This window comes from Hydra vulgaris, chromosome 11, assembly GCF_038396675.1.
Source record: "Hydra vulgaris chromosome 11, alternate assembly HydraT2T_AEP".
Taxonomy (NCBI): Eukaryota; Metazoa; Cnidaria; class Hydrozoa; order Anthoathecata; family Hydridae; genus Hydra; species Hydra vulgaris.
This window is the reverse complement of record NC_088930.1, coordinates 39,426,719-39,449,752: the sequence shown is the minus strand read 5'-3', so window position 1 is coordinate 39,449,752 and position 23,034 is coordinate 39,426,719. Positions and strand designations below refer to the sequence as shown.

General features: G+C 28.9%; 1 protein-coding gene across 6 annotated transcripts in view; it reads right to left on the bottom strand.

The window, feature by feature from the left end:
- Positions 1–22,438, bottom strand: part of LOC100213577 (polyglutamylase complex subunit TTLL1) — a 35,083-nt gene extending 12,645 nt beyond the window's left edge. The window contains exons 1-9 of one of the 6 annotated variants that reach the window (XM_065811038.1): positions 22,203–22,427; positions 16,099–16,164; positions 12,609–12,710; positions 11,843–11,985; positions 11,194–11,298; positions 10,970–11,045; positions 3,676–3,813; positions 3,163–3,271; positions 1,192–1,272 (exon numbers count right to left, since the gene is read on the bottom strand). In XM_065811038.1, coding sequence (XP_065667110.1) covers positions 1,192–1,272; positions 3,163–3,271; positions 3,676–3,813; positions 10,970–11,045; positions 11,194–11,298; positions 11,843–11,985; positions 12,609–12,697 — 741 coding nt within the window. In that variant the 5' untranslated portion in view covers positions 12,698–12,710; positions 16,099–16,164; positions 22,203–22,427. Of the gene's footprint in view, positions 1–1,191; positions 1,273–3,162; positions 3,272–3,675; positions 3,814–10,969; positions 11,046–11,193; positions 11,299–11,842; positions 11,986–12,608; positions 12,711–16,098; positions 16,165–21,725; positions 21,816–22,202 lie in introns of those variants that run through there. The other 5 variants (XM_065811039.1, XM_065811037.1, XM_065811040.1 and 2 more) reach the window with 5 other exon arrangements.
- Positions 22,439–23,034: the final 596 nt, after the last annotated feature.

Genomic DNA, 23,034 nt, shown 5'->3' with positions numbered 1-23,034 from the left:
TTAAAAAACTTAATTTTAGGAGGTCAAATTTCAACTGATCATAATGATATATGGATTTGTTAAAAAAACTGTGAATAAAACTTTTTTATAAAGTTAAATTGTTATAACTGTCAATATCTAAATATATAAAACTTAGTATCAAAAATATTGACCTAGCATCCAAGCATAATTGGGGGCTAAAGCAGTGCTGAATCTTTTTCAATGTTTTAACTTACATGTTTTGCAAAAAAATTTTTTTTTTACATAATTGCAAATTATATTTGAAAAGATTTATACAATTTTATATCAGGACTCCACTAAGTATGAGGTATGTATTTAGGAGTAAAAGTGGATGTGGCAATCAAGGTTTAACACACCACAATATGAAAAAACTGCGAAACTGTGTTAATAAGAAAACTTTTTTTTGGTTAATTCTAACTTCTCAATTGACAGGAATATGTACTGTATCTTTTTTATTTTAAATAAAATGAAATTATCTTATACAAAATAAAACATCTTTACTTTTTATTGTATTCATTTTTTTATTTCATTTGTTCTTCCTTTTGCTGTATTTTGTTTTTGTTGAAATATGTTTTAGTTTGTTGAAATATGTTTTAGTTTGTTGAAATATGTTTTAGTTTGTTGAAATATGCTTTAGTTTGTTGAAATATGTTTTAGTTTGTTGAAACATAGTCTTAATTTAGGAAATTTAAACGATTTGAAACTTTATTATTGATTTGCCGGCAGTTAGGGAAAGAATAAAACGCAAAGTAAGAACTGGTTTGTTAACTGACAACTCTAAAGAACAAACTTAAATGACAATTATTATGTTATTGCTGTTTTATGCAGCTGTTTTATGTATTTGTCATATTTACAATTAAACATTAAACTTTTACTCGTGCTCATACTGTTAATGTAATATTTTGTTGTAAGTCAATAACACAGCACTATCTGAAATAATATGAGTCTCTTATAATGAGCGTGTTATACTATTTCTATGATACCTTGCAAAACAAATCAAGTCAACAAAAAAGTTTAAAAAAATAAGTGATTTGAATGTAATACATAAAGGTACCATATTAAAGTTATTTTGTTTTTGTGAATCTTTTTAGCTTTTTACAAACCTATTAAGTAATTTTTGATCATTTTAGATGTTGTTTACCCTTCGTAGTTATAATTACTATATAATATATAAAATAATATATAACTCACCTCTTTTCCTTTTGTTCCTTCCAAATATAATCTTAAGTTATTTATTGTCCATTTTCCACCATGCGCAGCATTATATTCTGCCTAAAACCACACTATAATTTTTTACACAACATTCAATGCAAATTATGAAAACTTGTTTCAAAAACTTTTGGTATACTTATACTTAAAAATGAAAATAGTCTTATTTTGAGAATTAAAGCTGGTACTTAAGGTAATACTTTTAAATACTTTAAGAAAATGAAAATAGTGCAAACTTTTTTTGAGAACATATAGGAGGGATAAGTTTTATGAAATAACGATAGTAGATAGATAACAAATTGCAGTGGAAATCATTAATAACTTTTAACAAATACAGAATTGTGCATTAGATGTGCATTAGAAAAGTGCATTAGATGAAGGTGGAGAGGTTAAGGCCATCGCTCTTGACATTTCAAAAGCGTTTGATAAAGTTTGGCATGCTGGTCTTCTCCATAAGCTTTCTTCTTATGGTGTATCCGGCAACATCTTTAAGATCATTGAATCCTTCTTTTCCAATCGTAGCATAAAAGTTGTCCTCGATGGACAACACTCTTCTTCTTATTCTGTAACTTCAGGGGTTCCTCAAGGTTCTATTCTTGGCCCTATACTCTTTTTAATTTACATTAACGATCTTCCAGATATTCTCACATCTAAGGTGGCATTGTTTGCTGATGATACTACCATTTATTCTTGTCGTGATAAGAAACCAACACCCTCTGATTGCCTGGAGGGGGCATTTGAGCTTGAAAAGGATCTCACTTCTGCTACAGCATGGGGCTCACAGTGGCTGGTGAACTTTAATTCAGATAAAACTCAATTTTTTTCAGCCAATCGTTATCGCAATAATTTAGATCTTCCTATATTTATGAACGGTGATGTACTCGATGAGTCACCTACTCTTCATCTTCTAGGATTAACTCTTACTTCCAATCTTTCTTGGAAACCATATATCAAATCGGTTGCAAAATTAGCATCTGCTAAGGTTGCATCTCTTTATCGAGCTCGCCACTTTCTTACTCTGGATTCTATTCTCTACCTCTATAAATCTCAAATCCGGCCTTGTATGGAATACTGTTGCCATATCTGGGGCGGATCTTCTAATGATGCCCTTTCTCTTTTAGACAAGGTGCAAAAACGCATTGTAAACATAGTTGGACCTGCTCTTGCAGCCAACCTTCAACCATTATCACATCGTCGTAATGTTGCTTCTCTTTCTCTTTTCTACAAATACTATAATGGGCACTGCTCGAAAGAGCTAACGTCTCTTGTGCCATCTACTAAAATTCATTCTCGTGTTACTCGTCATTCAATTAAGTGTCATCCTTTTTCTGTGACTGTTCCTAAGTGCTCCAAAAACGCTTATTCGTCTAGTTTTTTTCCTTGAACATCAGCTCTTTGGAATTCGCTTCCTTCATCTTGCTTTCCTGATTCATATAATTTGCAATCTTTTAAATCGTCCGTCAATCGTTATCTTGCTCTACAATCTTCATCTTTTCTCTTACAGTAACTTCCAACTTTAATTAGTGGCTGCTTGCAGCCTTGTTGGAAGCGAAGATTTTTAAAAAAAAAAAAAAAAAAAAAAAAAGAATGTAACTAAACACTTTTAATTTAAAAATCAGAAAATCAATTGTTTTTAGAGTATAAAAAAAAAAGTCTGAATCACACTAAATTGAAATTGTGTAATGCCTCACGAATTGGTTTTATTGTCAGAACTGTCAAAGAGATTATTTATGATCCTTTAAAAATATTTATTTAATAACGTTTATAGACATTTAAATTACTTTATTTTGTAATAAAGTCAACTTTAAATTTTTTTAACTTAAGGCATTTTGATAAAAAGTTGTAGTAATGATCCGAAAATAATAAATAATAAATTCAATAAACAAAAAATCCAAAAAATAGATTATAGTAGAAAATAATATCTAACTCATTTCATTAAAAATAACGACATACTCCTTGTTTTTGTATTGAAACATTAGTTAAATGAACAAACATGTTATCCAGTTCATTGATACCAGCATTATACTTCACTGTACAAAAACGACAAAAACCCAGTTTATAACTAAATAATAAAAAACTACATGCTGTAAACAACTTTTAATCTAACTTTTACAAAATGTCTGCAGTTATTTTTACAAAAGTTATATTAAGCAACTACATAAATAAAATAAAAAAAATAAAAAAGCTTACACATTTTTTAGCATAATGGGGAAAGGGAGAGAGTTTTGCATGCATCCTTATCACAAAGGGAGAGAGTTCTGTATGCATCCTTATTGCAAAAAGAGAGAGTTCTGTATGCATCCTTATCATATTCATATTTAATGAGATATTTTTTATTAACACTATTACTTATGTATTTTTTTATTATCCAATAAGAAAATACATAACAGTTTAAAAAATTACAATAAATAAAAACTTGCAAAAGAAACAATATTATTTTAAAATAGAAAAACAATAAAATCACACATGTAACAATTCAACGGTTTGAATGATGTTACCAATACATAGAGGCGCAAATCAAACTTTTTCCCACCGATCAAAAGAGGATTTCCAATGTAACGAGATATGACATAAGTTTCTTTATTGGCAGTATGATTATTTAGCCTAAAGTAAATTTATAGAAATAAACTGTATACAAAATTGCTTAAAAAAAATTCTAATTCAAAAAAACTGTAATATAAAAAGTTTAACATTTAACATGATTGTTACAAGTCTATAATACATTATTTAACATTTTTCTGCTTCCTCAGACCGTAAGTAAAAAAGGGTCACTGAAATGTTTCTTAAATTTTTATTGAACTTCAAATTTCAACTAAAGATAAGTTTTAATTTGTAATTTACTGTGATTTTTTTTTTCATCTGTTTTTTGTCTAACTAAAAAAGTAATAAATATTGCCTTGCGTCAAAATTTAAAATCCAAGCAGGGATGCAAAGTCCTAACACTTTTTCATGACTCAGAACTTTTCTCTGCTGATCATTCTTAAATCTTTGATAAAGATTAATAATCATATAATGCATAAAAAAATAACAGAGTAATATAAATATTTAAATTTTACTTGAGTGAAAAACAATAATTTAATAGTATTTAAAGTTTTGTACCTAATGGTAATCACTAGCTATTAAATACCTTATTTAACTTGTTATAATATAAAGGTTAATGCACAATGCGTTTGTTAATTGTATTCACTGCCAACAGTCCTAAGGTAGATCGCTTTGTTCAAATATATGAAAAATGCACATGTCAGATTTTTTCACTGAAACGTGGCTTACCTCCACCACCTGAAATATTGTAATCAATCGATTCAAGACTGTACCAAGCGCATAATAACTTCTTGTTAATGCAAACTGTTTATCTGAAAAAGAAATTCCTTAGAAGGCAGGTGGAGTTATGATAATAGCTTATCCCAACTACACTAATACCTGGCCTTGTTAAGCATTAGGCTGTATAAAATTCCAACAAATTTTAATTCCAATTTTAAATCCAAATTTAAAACTCTAATAAAATTTTAACTTCAAAAACCTCAGTTATTTACTGCAAACAACTATCACAGTACAGTCGATATTCCTATATTAATGAATGATAACCCTCTTACTGAGTCCTCTTCTTCATGTCTTCTTGGATTATTGTTTACTACTGACCTTTTATGGAAACCATATATACAATCGATTGCTAAATTAGCATCTGCTAAGGTTGCTTCTCTTTATTGTGCTTGCCATTTTCTCTCTCATGATTCCATTCTCTACCTCTATAAATCTCTTATTCGTCCCTGCATGAAATACTGTTGTCATATTTGGGCTGATTTTTTTAATGATGCTCTTTCACTTCTTGATAAAATTGCCATTTTTTTAATTTTATTCTGACTCATTCCCATCAAGCTTGCCAGCAACCACTATTAATTTAGGAGTTACTAGAAAAAAAAATAGAGTTAAAGAGCAAGGAAACTGTTTACAGAAGACTTAAAAAGTTGAAGGTTGCCAGTTGAAGTTGAGTCAGAAAAACATGAAGATGGGAGAGAGTTCCAAAGCGTTGAAGTACAGGAAAACAACTAGTCAAACAAAAGTTTTTAGAGCATGCAGGGACAGTAAAAGAATGAGACTTTGCTAAATGACGAGTCAAATGAGATTGAGTTTTAGTTGATGGAACTAGAGATGATAGCTCCTTTGAGCAGCAACTATGATAGCATTTGTTGAAAAAAGAAAGAGATGCAACTTTATGACGATGGGAAAGAGGCTCAAGTTTAGCAGATAGAGCGGATCCAACTATGTTTACAATGGGTTTTTGGACCTTGCCTGCTTGTAGAGCTATTTATATTAAGGGGCTCATTACATGAGTTAAATTCAACCTGGGATGAAAATTCAGCTCGGTGCCAGGTTGAAAATTGTTTCCTATTACATAGCCATTTTCATCCCAATGCAACTTTCAGTTTTCAAATTTTAACTCGGCCGGAATAACAAAAATTTATGTAAAATGCCTATTCGTGAAAATAATAATGTTTTACATTTAATGTTGTTTATAACTCGACAGTGCAGTATACTTACAGCACATATATTGCAACTTACTGGTTTAGCAATTACTTACAAACTATTAGAAAGCAAACGAAATATTGCCCTTGGTGCTTATTTATGCAAACAAAAAAATAACTTGCAACGTAAGAAGAAACTTGCCAGGCAAAGACTTATGAACAGAAAATCTAGAAGTTTATGGGTAGAAAAGAGGAGAACTGATTTATGGTGGCAAAATATGATTGGACCTGGCGTCCCTGAAACTTGCTGGAAAAGAAATTTCCGAACGACAAAGGAGTGTTTCTTGGAGCTTGCTGCTATTATTGATACTGTTGTAAGTCCTCAACCTAACTGTCCAAATTATCGTTTTTTAACTACACACTAAAAACTAGCAATAACTATTTATTATTTAAAAGATACTGCTTGCCTTTGGTTGACAATCAATGTTTTCGACATTCATCAACGTACTGTTTCAAAAACTGTAAAAGTTGTATGAGATCCCATAAATAATATCATTGGTCCTATATATTTACATCTACCTAAAAACAAAGAGGATATGATAAAGTTAGCTTCACAGTTTGAAGTAAAGTTCAGCATGATACAAGCCTTTGGATGGATTGATGGCACTCATGTCTAATTAAAACGTCATATTAAAAACAGTCAAGACTACTTTTGTTATAAGCAATATTTTTCATTAAATGTACAAGCAGTATGTGATAGTAAAGGATATTTTATTGATGTTGAATGCAAATGGCCAGGATCTGTACATGATGCAAAGATGTTTACAAATTCCACTATCAATAAAAAATTAATAGAAGGCACACTACCTCAAACATTGTACAGTTTACCTAATTGTCATTCAATTCCTAACTATTTGATTGGAGACCAAGCCTATCCTTTAACAAACTTTTGCATAAAAGTTTTAAAGTTGTTCAAATAACGAGGAAGTCATTTAACAGCATGTTACGCTCTGCTAGGAACCAGATTGAATGTGGTTTTGGCAGATAAAAAACAGGGATTTTTAAGAAAAATAGTTGATATAAAAATAGAAACAGTTCCTATTGTTATTTATACTTGTTTTGTTCTTCATAACTTTTGTGAAAAAATAAAACCTATGACCTAAATGATGAGGAGGTTAATCAGCAAATTGAAAGACATCGAAGTGATGCATTGGAAAGCCCAAACCTCCCTGACAGTATTTACTCTGCTAATAATCCTGAAGGTGAATATATACGCAAAACTATAACAAAATATATATCAGAAAATTTATTCAGGGACTAAAATTACAAAAAGCTTATCTATAAAAAGACTAAGGAAAATATGAAATCCTTTTTTGTGGTTGATTTATTGTATTTTACTAAATTATTGTAATTGTTGCGTTTCATTACAAACTTGTTATAATTGTTAGTAAGAAAATAATTTAAATTTAACAACTAAACAAATGAAGTTTTACAAGAAAAAATTTATTCATAAGCAATACGTAATTAAAACAAGTCCATTATATTGCAATCATTAAAATTACTATAAAATGTACTAATTTTATTATACACCTTAATTATTGCTGATTAGTTTTCATTCCCTGCATTAATAATTCCATTGATCTAGAAAGTCCCTGGGAAACCTGTAAAATAAATTCTGACATTCGCTCGATTGATACTGAGAATGTTTCATCAGAATGCCTTATGGCTTCAGCAATATCTCTTTTAAATTAAGCATCTTCTTTCGCTTCATTCAGCAAAATTTGATCTCTTTGTGATGCACTCAATTGTCTCTGCATGTGTCGTCGCTTATTGTCAATAAATTTTGGAACAATTTCATTATTGTCAGTTTTACGTTTCTTTTTTTTAGTAAAGATATCACTATCAACAGATGCAGTTTCTGGACTCTGTAATAATAAAGAAAAACCAACTACATTATTGTCCTCAATACTGCGTAAACTTGAACATAGATTTACATTATCTGTATTTTTAACTGTGGTGTCTTCAGTGCTACATGTTAAATTTTCTACGCTTTTGTTATTATCAATAATTTCTTTATTTACATCGTACATTGATTTCCCAAAAATAAAGGTTCCATAGATGGAGATCCACCCCATATTTGAACTAGATGATCATTAAATTCAAGTACTACTTTCCCACTTCCACTCCTTCGACATGATGTAACAGCTAATGAAAAATTCTGATGAGTTTCTTTGATTTTTTCTTGAACTCTAGTATAACCTCTTTTAAAAAGAGTTATATCAATTTTATTTTGTTTGGATAATATATTGTCATAAGGACAAACAGGCCCAAACCAACTTGGCTCATGACAGTAAATGTTAGCTAAGGCTTTTCTACAACTTTTGCAATGATTTGATTTGTCACCATTAAAATCCTTGTTATTATATTCCATTTGAGATGTAAAATTTGATAAACTCTGTATTAAATTTAAAATTTTATTGTCTTTATCCCAACGAAATCGAACTTCTACGCTTTCTTTCATCTTTACTTCACTTACTGGTTTTAGTGCAGCCATCTTTAATTTTACATTAATAATGGAAATTGGCTGTAAATCCTGCCTCGGTTTTATAAAATGGACTAGGATATTGATCCTGGGGGGAATTTCATCCCGCTCATCATATAATAGTAAATTTGAATTTGTAAGAAAACAAAGTGTTAGGCAGGGGGAAATTTCAGCCCAGATAAGCGGGCTGAAACCTAACCCGGGCTGATTTTAACTCATGTAATGAGCCCCTAAGCCAAAACTTTTTATTTAGAAAGCATTAAGTCATAATTATTTATTTTATAAAATATTTTCACTATAATTGTGACTAAGTTTTTACTTACTTTTTTTTTAATTTAAATTCACCTCTCCAAGACAATGAAGGCCGCTGCAGACAAGGAGGCTACATAAGTTTTGGCTTCAACCCTCTCTCAACTCTATAACTCTGAAACATAAGCCTTGATAAACAAGGCCGCTGCAAGAAGAAACAAGTTGAGCATGGTACTACCAGGGATGTGGTGGGGATCGAACTCAGAACTTCTGGTTTATGAGGCAAGTATTGTACCACTACACCACTACTGCATTAAAGAAAACAAAATACTTAAAGGTAAACCTTTTTATTATATTTATTATAAATTATTTAAATAAAAAACTTAAATTTAAATTTAGTTTTGAAGAAATATAAAATGGTTTAGCAATTTTTTTTCCCTTAAAGAAATAACTTTTTTCTTGTCATTTGCAAAGTGATTACGTAAAAATATTATTAAAAATAGTTCATTACTTACTTAAAAAAAATATTCTGATAAAGCAAGCTAATTTTATTTTGTTATGCATAAGTTTATTTTAAAAAATAAATAAAAATTAGAAAAAAAAAAGAAACCTTTTTCAAATAATAAATTTAGATTTCATTAGTTATATTTGCTATAGCTATATTGTTTTGATGGTATTTAATGATGTTTAAAATAAAATTTAATTACATTACTTTAAAATATGCTAATGATGCATTTTAACTTTTAATGATACAAATTAAAAGCTAAGATAAATTACTTTTACATGCGTTAGGCTTTTCTGCTGTGCCACAAAATCTGAAACAACATTAAAGAGCTATCCCCTACGCCTGTTGTTAGTTAAAACCTTGCATACAACTGAACCCTTTGAGAAACCTTAATCGCTGCTATTTACATACCAGGTTGGGAACCAACTCGTAAGAAAATCTTGCAGCTCTCGTTCACCCTTAAAGATTAGTAATTATTTTTAAATAGAGAAGCTGCAGGGACTTCAGTATACATACAATGATATAAGGAGAAGATCGACTGAAGATTTGGGTGAATATATTATATTGCATGTTTAGATAACCTGTTCAGTACATACATTGACTGACTAAATAGGTAGAACATACAAGAAATGCTGCTACATTGACTAAGGATTTGGGCTAGGGCAACAATCTTCTTTTTGATGTAGCGAATTTTTCTGGTAACAATTACTAATCTATTAACATAGCTGGCAACTACGTAAATAGATTAGTAATTGGTAATACCCCTTATGGTAAATAAACTATAATCCAACTTGAGTAACAACATCTAAATTGTCTTGTCTTGACATTGTTTAAACAATTGCCCCTAAGTCCTTAGGTGTTGTATTTCTGAAACTCTAAAATCACTAGGCTCATTTCCAATTGATCTAAACTCCAAAGCTAATGACCTCTTATTGTGGATGAACTCTAGAAAAGCCAGCGATCACAATGCTGTCATTAATTCTCCCTCCCCTTAACGTATGTATAAAAACACTCATTCAAAACCTAAGCACATACAAATACGATCCGGTAAGATTAGAGATTGACTCTGACCCAATTGGTTCATTCTCAGCCTTCCAGAAAGCTATAACTGATGCACAAAATAAACATCAGCTTCTTTGTACTATTAAAGTCTGCGGTCCCCAAGAATATATGACTGTAGATGATCTAAAATGCATAAACAAAACACCATCGTTTACACGAAGCTGGCCTTTGTAATCAACATAACACCTTGACTAATATTATTGCTTAAATTTTTGCTATCCAGAAAGTATCTTACTAAAAAGAATGATAACTCACATTCCACTTTCAAATTCAACAACATATTCACAAATCCAAATAAATTGTGTTAAACACATCTATGAAAATTTAACAGCCACCTACATAATAACGCAAAAAAACCTAGTGTTAATTCTACCCTATATTATTTGAAAAGATTCAATCACTTGTCAAAGATTACTTTAAAGTATTGTACTATTAGTTTTTGTAAAATCAATATTTATTTGTATGAAAGGTTTTACATATTTAATTTAATTTTCGATATAGAATTACTGTCATAAATTTTGTCAAAAACTTGTTTTGTTATGTCTTAAAATAAAAAGTTTTTTATTTAAGTCCACACAATGATCATTCACATGAAGGACATTCAAATTTAACACTATATCCACAAATTTAACAATGTATTTAAACGCATATCTACAAAAACTTATGCCATCTACATACATACATGCATACATACATACATATAAATTTATATAAATGTGTATATATATATATATATATATATATATATATATATATATATATATATATATATATATATATATATATATATATATATATACATATATGTATATATATATACATATACATATACATATATATATATATATATATATATATATATATATATATATATATATATATATATATATATATATATATATATATATATATATACACACACACACATATGTAACTTACATTGTATAGTTTCCATCTCGAGACCATTTCTTTAATTGCGAAAGACTGTTAATTAAAAATATACCATCACCTTGGGCTTAAACAAAGAAAAAATAAAATAACATCAATAATATATTATTAAATAATAAAAATAATATTCACAATCTCTTTATTACAATTAATTATAATAATTAAATTATTTTAACAAATCTTTAGTTTACTTTTTGGATTTACATAGAACTTACATCGACTTGCTGGTTTCATAATCCATGGTGAAGTAGGAGTCTTTCGAAATTCTTCAACAAATAAATTATAATCACTAGGTAATGTAAACGTTGTTGGGATAAAATCTGTAAAATGATAACATTATTATTATGCAATTATACAACTTTTAACACAACAATGTAGAAAAAAGTGATAAAAAACAAATCAAAGCTGTGTAATAACTAAATTAATCTTTAAGTTATTTCAAAACACAGAGACCACTGTTGCAACATAATTAAGTTGAGTTTGTTAATATGAATGCACTAGTAATGGAAGTTTAGGTGAGTAATTTTTTCATTGCTAAGTTATTACAATTTAGAGTTTGTGAAAGTAATTTATTTATAAGTAACTTGATAACAATATTTTTAAGAATTTCTGAACAACATAATTACAAAACAGTTAGACTAACTTTATGTATACAACTTAAATTTATTGTTAAATACAACTGTGCATAAAAGCACATTATTTTCATATCAAACAGCATTAAAAAAATAATTTATATTATAGCATATTTTTGGTATAAAACTGAAATCCAATATGCCAATAAATATTTTAAGTTCAGTGGCACATTAACCAGTCAACTTTATTGATCAACCTATTTATATAATATAATAAATCTACATAACATGCCTAAATATAAATATTTTCCAGTAATATCTTTTTCTGCATAAAGACTGCCATCTTTTTCTAAATCTTTTCGATAGCGTTTAATGTTTTTCAGCATCAGATCTTTGCGTGTCAACTCATAATGGTTTGGGAAATGATTAATAATTCTAAAATATGTAATTGTAAAAAATAATTATAAAGATATAAAATTATAATATATATATATATATATATATATATATATATATATATATATATATATATATATATATATATATATACACACACACACACATATATATATGTACATATGTACATATGTATATATGTATATATGTATGTATATATATATATATATATATATATATATATATATATATATTTATATATATATAGGGTAAATTAGATTAATTTCGGTTAACATTCAGAAAGTTTAATTTGTTTTTGATAGGAAACATTTTTTCATGGAATTTTTTTCAATAGATAAAAGACTTTCTTTTTCTATAATAAAATGTAAAAAAAGTTTTAAATAATATTTCTTATAATTAATTTTTATAAAAATCAATTTTTGATCGGATTAATACATTTTTTAACTTAAGTCGATCATCTTTATAATCAATAAGGCAGTTGTTAAAACTAAAGTTTGAACTCGGTTTTTTACATTTTTTACAAGTGTCTCATTTTTTCTAGAACTATTTTCTAGATATTTCTCTCTTGAAAAAAGAAGTTTTTAATAACTTGTATTAAATTAGAGAAAAATTTTAACCTCCTCAACTTTAGAAAAAATCACCTAAAAATTCCAATTTTCAGCCATTTGAGATGCTTGTAAATTTTTCTAACAGTTTGTTTTGATCTAAGATTAACAGCATATAAGACCATTAGATCCAACTATCTAAAAATGCAAACATAAACTTGTCAAATTCACACCAAAAATATCAGCATTTTTAAATAACCCTATTTTTCAATTATCAACGATTGAATGTGTTACTAGAAACCAGTGCTCCTCTAATCTGCCTACTGGCCTATGTGAAGGGTGGAACTAATTATAAACCATTTCCTAATAAAAAGAAAGATATGGTTGGTTGCCATCTCCTTGACCTGGTCTTTATAGTAGATAGAGGCACAAATAAAGGGGGTAGTAACTTTTTAGAGACCATTATGGTTCAAATGAAGGTTTCTAAATTAATTTAGATATTTAGATACTTAATATCTGAATTAATTTTAAATTGAAAGCATTTTTTCTTTAAATTCTATTTTATGATAGATGATCAGTGGTCTGTATGTGGTCTGGTCAGTAATCGCCCCACCCAATCCCTGATGGGATAGGAGAGGGGGACACTAAACTAAGGGAAAGGGGAGGGGCAACCAACTTATTTCATTTTCTAACATAAAACATACATGATTAATTTTCTAATGAATACAAAGTTAAGGCCATCAGATCTTCATTGCATTTTTTCATGCTTTTACCATAAGATTAGAATTTTGATAGTGACTAACATTGACTATATGTGCCAGATTTTCTAGAAAATATACAATGTTATGGTCTCAAAAGGACATTGAAAAAAGTAAAATAAATTACTAAAAATTGGTTGTCCCTTTCCTTTGATTGGTGTTACCCCAAACTCTTACCTCCTCACCCCCAGCTTGAGGGGTGGGGGAGAGGGGTCACTACTGACCAGACCACATACAGACCACTGATCATCTATCATAAAATAAAATTTAAAGAAAAAACGCTTTCAATTTAAAATTAATTTAGATATTTAGATATTAAGTATCTAAATATATAAATTAAATTAGAAACCTTCATTTGAACCATAATGGTCTCTAAAGAGTTACTGCCCCCTTTATTTAGGCTATCTACTATAAAGACCAGATCAAGGAGAGGGCAACCAACCATATCTTTCTTTTTATTAGGAAATGACTTATGATTAGTTACACCCTTCACATAAGACAGTAGGCAGATTATTAATTCAGCGTTCCTACAAGAATAAAAAATTATTTATCAATTGGTAATGTCAATGATGAACCACATACTAGGCGTCCAAAAAACTGACAGCACGCGATAAAAACATGCTTTACACGCTAAGCAGATGTAACCCAAAAGCGGGAGTATCAACTTTAAATGCAGAAATCAATAGTTCACTGATAGACAAAACAGTTAGTCAAATGAAAATAAGTAAGTTATTACGCAAGAAAGAACAAAATTCGTTTCATGATGTAAGAAAGCCATTTTTGACATTAACCGATTGCCAAAGACAAAAAAAATGGTGCAAAGAGTGTTTAAATTATTCAGTGGAACAATGGAAAATAATTATCTTTAGTGAAGAATCAAATTTCGAAATTATTAACAGAAAAAACAAGAGATTTATTCGTCACAAAAATTCGGAAAAATATATGAAGCAATGCCTACTAAGCCGTATTCAAAAAGGTGGTGGATCCCTTGGCATATGGGGATGTATATCAGGCTCAGGCGTTGGCTGTCATAAAATATACAAAGGAAGATTAAACCAGTATGAGTATCGTGACATTTTGGAAAATGCACTTATCCCTAATCGGGATTTGTTCCAGGCTGATCAAAACTGGTTATTTCAACAAGTTAATGCTTTATGCCATACAGCACATTCAATCACTGATTTTTTTGCTTAAAAGTAATATTTAACTCATACTTTGGCCAGCACGATCACCAGACTTAAACCCGACCGAAAATTTATGGAGCTGGATGGATTATCAACTAACAAAAATCCAAATAACTAGTCATGAAATGCTCAAACAAGAACTGACCAAACTGTGGCTTAAATTACCAATCAAGATGATCGAAAACTTAATTAAATCAATGCCAAGGTGAATACAGGCATGTATTAAAAACAACAGGGGTCATATCCCATATATATTTTTACAACAAGCGAAGAGTACTTTTCGCTTAACGAAGAGCACTTTTTGCTTAACGAAGAGCACTTTTTGCTTAACGAAGAGCACTTTTTGCTTAACGAAGAGCACTTTTTGCTTAACGAAGAGCACTTTTCGCTTAACGAAGAGCACTTTTCGCAAAGTACTTTTCGCTTAACGAAGAATACTCTTCGTTAAGCGAATAGTACTTTTCGTTAAGCGAATAGTACTCTTTGTTAAGTGAAAAGTACTCTTCGACAAAAAATTTTCTTTCACAGATAAAAAAAGGGAGAAAACCATAAAATACATATAAAGTTTGTTATTTAATACACCACATTTAATTTCAAAATCTAAATCATTTTTGTATTTATTTAGAGATTTTTATTTTAAAAAGGATTAGATTTTTAAATGTTTTAAAGTTAAAACTCAAATTAACAATTTTTAAAAATTGATTTTTCAACATAATGAGACTGAAATTTTCAACATAATGAGACTCTTTAAGATTTATTCACTTAAAGATTGCGTGCTTAACTTCACTTTTATTATGAAATGATATTAATGCAATCCCTTTTAAAAGATTAACTCTTTACATTAACACCACAAAACTGAACTTGACTTTATTATATTCAACCAAACAAGATAGTTTCCTTATTTTGTTATCAATTATTATTTATGAAAACATTTTTATTATTTATCATAACATCATTTTTAAATAATATTTTAGACAAGAAAATATATTGACAGTGTACCTATTTTTATTGCTCTTGTCAATCAAAATAAAAATTACAGGCGAAATTATGTTTAACCATTCTTTAACCAAGTAAAAACTGCGAGAAAAACATGGTTTACACAACGGTTCAAAAAATTGTAGTTTTGAGAATACAAATGTTATTGTGCATGCAGGTGTGTGTACTGATATACATATTAAGTGTGTATTGATTTACCCGCCAGACCTTCTTTACCTACAGGCCCTAGTGCCAGAGTACCAATTGTCCCTCCCTTTGTGGGGGCCATGCTACTGAATGTAGAGCTAGAAATTTCTTAGCACTGCAAAACTTACAAATCTGGCTCATTTAACCATTACGCATAGAATGTTATAATTTTGAGCTTAACTATGGAAACAAATGTTTTGGTTTGCATTTCTGCGCCTAAAGATATTGCCATATCTAACATACCTCTTATTTTGACTATGCCTTATAATATTCCCACGTTCTTATTGAAGTAAATACTATTCATTACTTCTTTATCTTATTCTCCACATCAAACATATTATTCTTTCATTACACCACTCATTAGCATTAAATACCCCAAAATTAAATTTATTATGATATAATTACAATTATAAATAACGTTCATTAAAAAATCTTAGTTTTCAAAACTTATAAAGTACTTACTGATCATCATTAAGACGGTAACCAGAATCAATGTTATAAATTTTGTACACATTAGAAACACATGCCCTATAACAGTAGAAACATGTATACATTTTATATAATGGTTCAAACGCCTCATTTATTTATTAACCTTAAATAATAAACTTTTGTTACTGACGTCTAAAATGTCAGTGGCAATAAATTTTAAATGTGTATCGTAAAACAGGGGACTTGGGACAAGTTTCAACTTTGAACAAATGTTGGGCTAAGTGAAAAAGTTGTTAATTCGAACAAAAGCTGGGTCCGCGTATGTATCGCGTATGAATGTGCGTATATAATCACTGAGTTTCAATTTTAAAAAATAATAAAAAGTACTTGTCCAAAGTAACCCCACTATAAGGTGTTACTTGGGACAAAGGTTTAGTTCATGTTCAAGTAACCCCTTCTATGGGTTTACTTGGTTCAAGCAGGATGTTTTAAAAAACTATGAATGTCATATACTAACTCAAAATACAATAAAAAGAACCATTTTTGGTGAATATTTATTGAAAAAACAATAATATAACAATATTTAATACACTTTAATGGAAATTATCAAATAGTCAAATTAGAATGGAATGAAATTCATAGTTTTTATATTAATTACATTCATGTTTCATTGAATTTTAAATTAATCAGTGTAATTAGCACATGAACAACTTCCCAGTTTTTGTATATATTTGCAACCCATTCTCTTTTTTGGAATAAAGTTAAAACAAATAAAAGTACCTATTGTGTTATCAATAGTAGGTCTATAACACCTAACCTTATGCAGATAATCTCTTCCAGTAACTTCCAACTTTAATTAGTGGTTACTTGCAGCCTTGTTGGAAGCGAAAATGTTTAAAAAAAATAGGATGGATGGATGGAAAATGATAAAACAAATATATTATAGGGAATAACATTATGGAGTCACTTCAAATATGCCCAAAATAAAAACTTAAGAAAAACGCTGCTAATAAACTTTCGTCCAACTTTACCATCTCAGAATGTTTGTAAAAGCTCAAGCATGACTCAGCTGTGAAATATGGGATGTGAGATAATGCCAACCTAAGAAACTAAAGTTTTTTATTTTGTCTCAAGTGACACCACTGTCACAAGTAACCCTGTTTTACAGTACTAAATTCTGAAGAATGTAACTGGACAGCACCAAGGAAATACATTATGTTTTCTGATTATATAAGCACTGGACAGCAATGTGAACATGTAATGTTTTTAATGAAATATTAATCAATTCTTTCTTTTTGAGCATTTATTAGTCAACTTATTAATATTTATAAACCAATGCTTTCTTTTTGAACATTTTAATGCCTGTTGTATGTCATGATTTTTGGCTCTATTTCAAATTCATGGCAGTGTTGTTTATAGTTCATGTTAGCTGGTGCTATAATCAGAGCCACAACATGTTTGAAAATACTGGCAAACTACTGATATTCCTAACTGGTCACCACTGCACACTTTTAACATGACAATGCATTGGTCAAGATGTTCTATCTTGTAATGAATGGATTACACATCAGATATAGAGATAATTAGTTCCTGACTTGATAGTTATCCTAATATTATCACTTTTGAGAAATACCTAACTATAACTAGCTGTGGTCAAGAAAAAAAGTTATGTTCACCATCCATGAATGATTTAACTAAGAAAAGCAGCAGTCTTGACTGGTAAAAGTACCAAAAAAAATGCTAAAGTGTTGTGACGAAGTACTAACCATAAGATTTGTGTTAAAGTTGTTTTTGTTTGTTTATTTCTAGCTGATAACAAACTTTTGTTGATCATTATTGAGTTTTTGAGAAATATGTGATTGGTGTCACAATCAATGAAATATATGAAAACTAAGCAATAATCTCTAACTAACTTTTTTGTTCTTTTTTAACAGTGGCCTGATCTCTATAAAATTTTGAGACCAAATAAAGTAATCAGCCTTGTGTTAAATTTTAACTGCTTTCAAAGTAAAAAAAAATATTTTTAACTGTTCGAAAATCGTTTAAATTACAAAATTCAATAATAATTGAACTGCTTTAAAAAAAGCATTTCAATGGAATTTGTATGGTTCCTAGGATGGTTTCTAGGAGAGTTCAGTAGAACTTTGTATAATTGACCTCTCCTAGATAGCATTCATTAGAACTCAAAAAGTCTTTTATTTGAAAAAATAGTTCAAGAATTTCAAATGTTCAATAAACATTTTCAGGTCAACAGAAAATATATATTGAACACCTGTTGTTGAAAATATCATGAAAAGACCATACCTAGTTTTTACTAAACTAAAAACTTCAAGTCAAACTCAAATTCATGTCAAAGTTACTTTAATTTTTACTTTTGTTTTATCTCAATAAAGAAAACCTTACAGGATTTTCACAAATAAAAAAGCAACAGAAAAAAAAGGCATGCTGATAAAACATTGTTACTAGTTAAGATTGAGAAATTTAACAATGCCAAATAAAATAACAATGATAAACGAAAAAGTAAACTTTTCAGTGAAGAACAAGCAAGTACCAAGTTTTCAAAACAAGCAAGTATTGTTGTTATCAATGCAAATACTAATTAAACAAATTCTTAAAAGTTAACATGTGTTCAGGCGAAATCTATATATTTTTTTCTAATTTTTATTGAACTTTATTATGTGATATTTTTCGAATGCCCAGATAATAAAATTTTTACCTAGTATATTTGATATTAAATTTAGTTTTAAACTCAAACATACCAGTTTAAAAGCAAGGTTAGGTTTGAAATTTTGTGCATATTTCTGTGAACAACAAAAAAAGTAAAATATTCACTTTAGATTGTTTTTGAGCTGAAAGAATTCTCAAAACAATATCTTCAAAAAACAAAGACAAATATAGACACTAAGTATATGAATGAATAAGAATAAGGAGTGCGAGCATTGGCAATATAAAGACCAGTAAAAAAAAACTGTGAAAATCAACAAGTTAAAAAAAAAATCATTCAAGTAAAAAAATTAATAATAATTAATGGATTAAAATTTTAAAATTTCAACGTGTTTCATCAAAATCTGACCACCTCAGATTTTGATGAAACTTGGTGGGTTGGTTTATATCAATAAAAAAAAGCAATTCTTGAAAATTTTAGCATACAACCTTTTGTGGTTTCTGAGATATGGTCACTTGAAATTTCTGATTTTTCCACACAAAAAAATTCAAGCAAAAACATCTTTTGTTCATACATTGGCAGTACATTTTAAAAACAAAATTTCAGAAAACCTATTTTTTTTATTATTTACAACTCTAGACTTAAGTAAAACATTGCCATTGAAATTTTGAATGTCACATTTTATCCATAATGAATACCTAAAAAAACCAAAAAACTGTTTGCAAATATAAAAATACAAAATCAACAATTTAAGAAGTGAAAAGACATTTTTTTATAGGCTTCCTAATTTTTGGAACTTTTAGTAAAAAATTATGGACTCCGACTCCAAAAATGGAACAGATACATTTCAGTAAAAAATTATGGACTCCCACTCCGAAAATGGCTCCAGCTAAAACTTAAAAAAATGTGCCTTAATATTAAAATATGGTTATTTAATGCTGTTTTTATCAAACAAAATAGTCTTTTAGTGTGTTGGTATCAAGGCAATTATTGCAACTGTGCAGCATACAGTCTCAACTCATTAATTCACATACAAATAATGTTAAGAGATCTTTAGTCTGAATATTTGGTATATTTAATGCTAAAGGTTTTGCATTCTAGTGCTCGCTCACAAATGAAAACTAAATAGAGATCTGAAGCACCTCAAACAGAAATACACTACTTTGGTCTTAGTTTGCAATATTTAAAAAACTCAACTTTGACATCTAAGGAAGTTTTAATAAACTCTAAGTAAAGTTTTTTTTATTTTAATTAATATTATTCTTTTTTGAAAACGTTGATTTTTACCACGAACTTGGATTTAGATGTACTGTCTCTTCCCTGGACATTTTCATACATCATTTATTGAATTCAGAGACACTCCTAAAACAGTGGCTATTTTCTATTTTGGTTGCAGTATGGATCTTATTTATCTTTCTTTTTGCATAGATGACCTTGTCTTTATGAGCTATTATTTTTAGAGGTGAACAACCGATGTCATTAATGCTTGAATTAAATTTATTTTGAAATATAAGTCTCATTAAAATCATTATCTTAATGTTTACATGAATCACTTTCATAATCTTCTTAATTGATTAAAACACTAATTTATCAAATAATAATTTTTGATATTCTGTACAAAGCTCATGACCAGGTACTAAATTAAACTCCTTTGCAACAGCAATAAAGAATACTCTGACAGATTCTAAAAAGGAACAAAATGATAAAACATTAAACAAGTCTTAATCTTTTAAATTATTGATTAAGTCAATTTATCTTTAAATACTTTTTAATTTAACTTTTGTATTTTGCTAAATTTAAAAAAAAATCAGAACAAAAACTTCCATCATATGAAGTCGCAAATCTATCCAAGCAGAGCTTTTTATGATGATTGCAGATTTTAATTTGATTTACTTAACATGGTAAGTGCACAAGTTTTTGATCTTTTACTCATGAGTTTTGATACAATAAATATATACAAAATGAATTTATTTTTATATAAAATAAAGATATATAATTGTTTGTCTTTTATGCCACAGTTTTTAAATGTGTATGTTTAATTCTTTGTTTGTGCATAAAGAAACTTTACATACCCGACATAAAATAACACAATATAAGGTAAAATTTCAATAAGCAATTGATAAAGAGAGAAATCCTTCTAAAATAAGAATGTCTTGGAGAAAGTGTGTATGTAGTAAAAGAGTAAATGGACAGGAAGGGACTAGAGCTAAGTTTAAATCAGGCTTAATTTATGATTTATTTCTAGTACTGAATATGAAATACTTTTATATATATGTTTTTTATTACTATATATAATACAAACTAAAATACATAACTCTATTTTTATTATTTTAAATTCATTTTGTGCTAATTTTACAGCTCTGACTTTGTAACTTCCCTATGAGAATACCCACTAAATATACTACATACATATATGTATAAGAGTACCCACTATTTAATGTCTGATGATTAAATCAGCAGAAATAAATTTTATTATTAAATTCAGTTCCGATACTAGGCTATAGGTGATTAAGGTAAAAGAACAATTTTTTAAGTATTAGTCAGAGCAATTTTTGGAGCTGAAGTCCATAATTTCTAATTGAATTGTATCATATTTGATCTAGATCAAATTGGCATGGAATGACCATATAAGCAAGAAGCCTGGTACCTAGTACCTTTGGTTTGTTTAATTAAAGCACCTCTACCAAAGATACTTGTATGCAACTATTAGTTTTATTTACTTAAATAAATCAGACATTTAATATAAAAGGGATACTACAATTAAGATATTTATGTTTAAAAAGAAAAAGTTTTTAATTTTGAGGTTGGAAAATTTAATAATGAAATGTTTTTTGAACACTTCATTATTATGACAATGAAATAACCGGGAGAAATTAGAATATATAATAGCTTTTTTTTTTGAATAATTGATAGTTTTTTATAACTGATGGCTTCTGGCTCCATGATAAACAGCTATACATGAAATTGAAACAATTAGTAACAAGCTAGTGCTAACTTGCTTGTTAAAGTTGCATTTATCCCTCTTATTCATTTTGTATTGAACATTGTTGTCACATCTGACTACATCTTCTAATGATGTCATCTCTTTTTTGTCAAGTTGCAAAAATGGATTAAATTATAATCCATTTATAACTTATATAAAATCCGTTTATAATTTATAAACGTATTCAAACCTACTCAAGCAGTCTAGCATAAAAATCTAGTATATCATTGTAACAATGATACATTAGAAGCATTACGAAATTTTGGTTAAGGTAGTATAATCAATAGCAGTAAACTCCCCTTTCTTCGCTACCTATTGTAAAAAACTGTCAAAAATAGTTGCCCCACCCCTCCTTCAATATTTGTGGGCGTTAAAGAACGCCTCTAAAAGCTTAATGTAATAATAGTTGTCATTAATAATGATAGAAAAAATATTATTTGAAAAATGATCATTTGCAAAAATCAAAAGTATTTATTAAAACTAATTTACCAGTAAAAGTTCCAATTATCTTCTGGAGAACATTTACTCCATCCTCTTTTAACAAAATTATCTATTAAGACAGACTTCTCAAAATCAGTTGCATACTTTATAGGATTCATTTTTTAATAGGTTCACTTATCCGTAAGTTAATATTAATCTGATAACAGCTGGGAGAGTAACGTAAGTTAATCAGATTATAGAAACGAGATGCGTAAATCTGTGAGCACATAGCTAATTATTAACAGATTCGCGCATTCAAGGTTTGCTAATTACTCACAGATTTACGTATCTATTATCAGCGCCAACAGTTCAGTGGCGCATACAGCTTGGAGTTGGTAGTTAAAAAGAGTCTGCAAATATTTTGGTGAACTGAACTTTGGTGTGTACAAAGAAGTATACGCCATCATACTTCAAAAGGATCTTTGAGCTCATTACATGGAAGAAGAATCTTCAAGCTCTTTACTCTACACAAAAGAATCTTCAAGCTCTTTACATGCCATGCAGAGATCTAACCTTCAGTGGAAGTAAAAAACTATTTTGGTCAGGGGCGTCCCGAATAGGTCTTCCATAGGGAAGAGGGAGGGTTTGGGGTTGGTTGTATGTATTTTTTAACTATATAGCCAACTATAGTTCAAAACTTGCTCCATATGCCAACTTAAATGCTTATACGACAGCTTTGGGGGAGTGGGGCACCCCTACACCTCCCCCTACCTTCGAGACGGCTCTGATTTTGGTCTGCTTCAGTTACTTAATAATATTTGTTTACATTTTTTCTGCAAATCCACTAACTCATGCAAAAGAAAGTTAAAAAAGAATCAAACCCTTGTACACTTTTTTGATA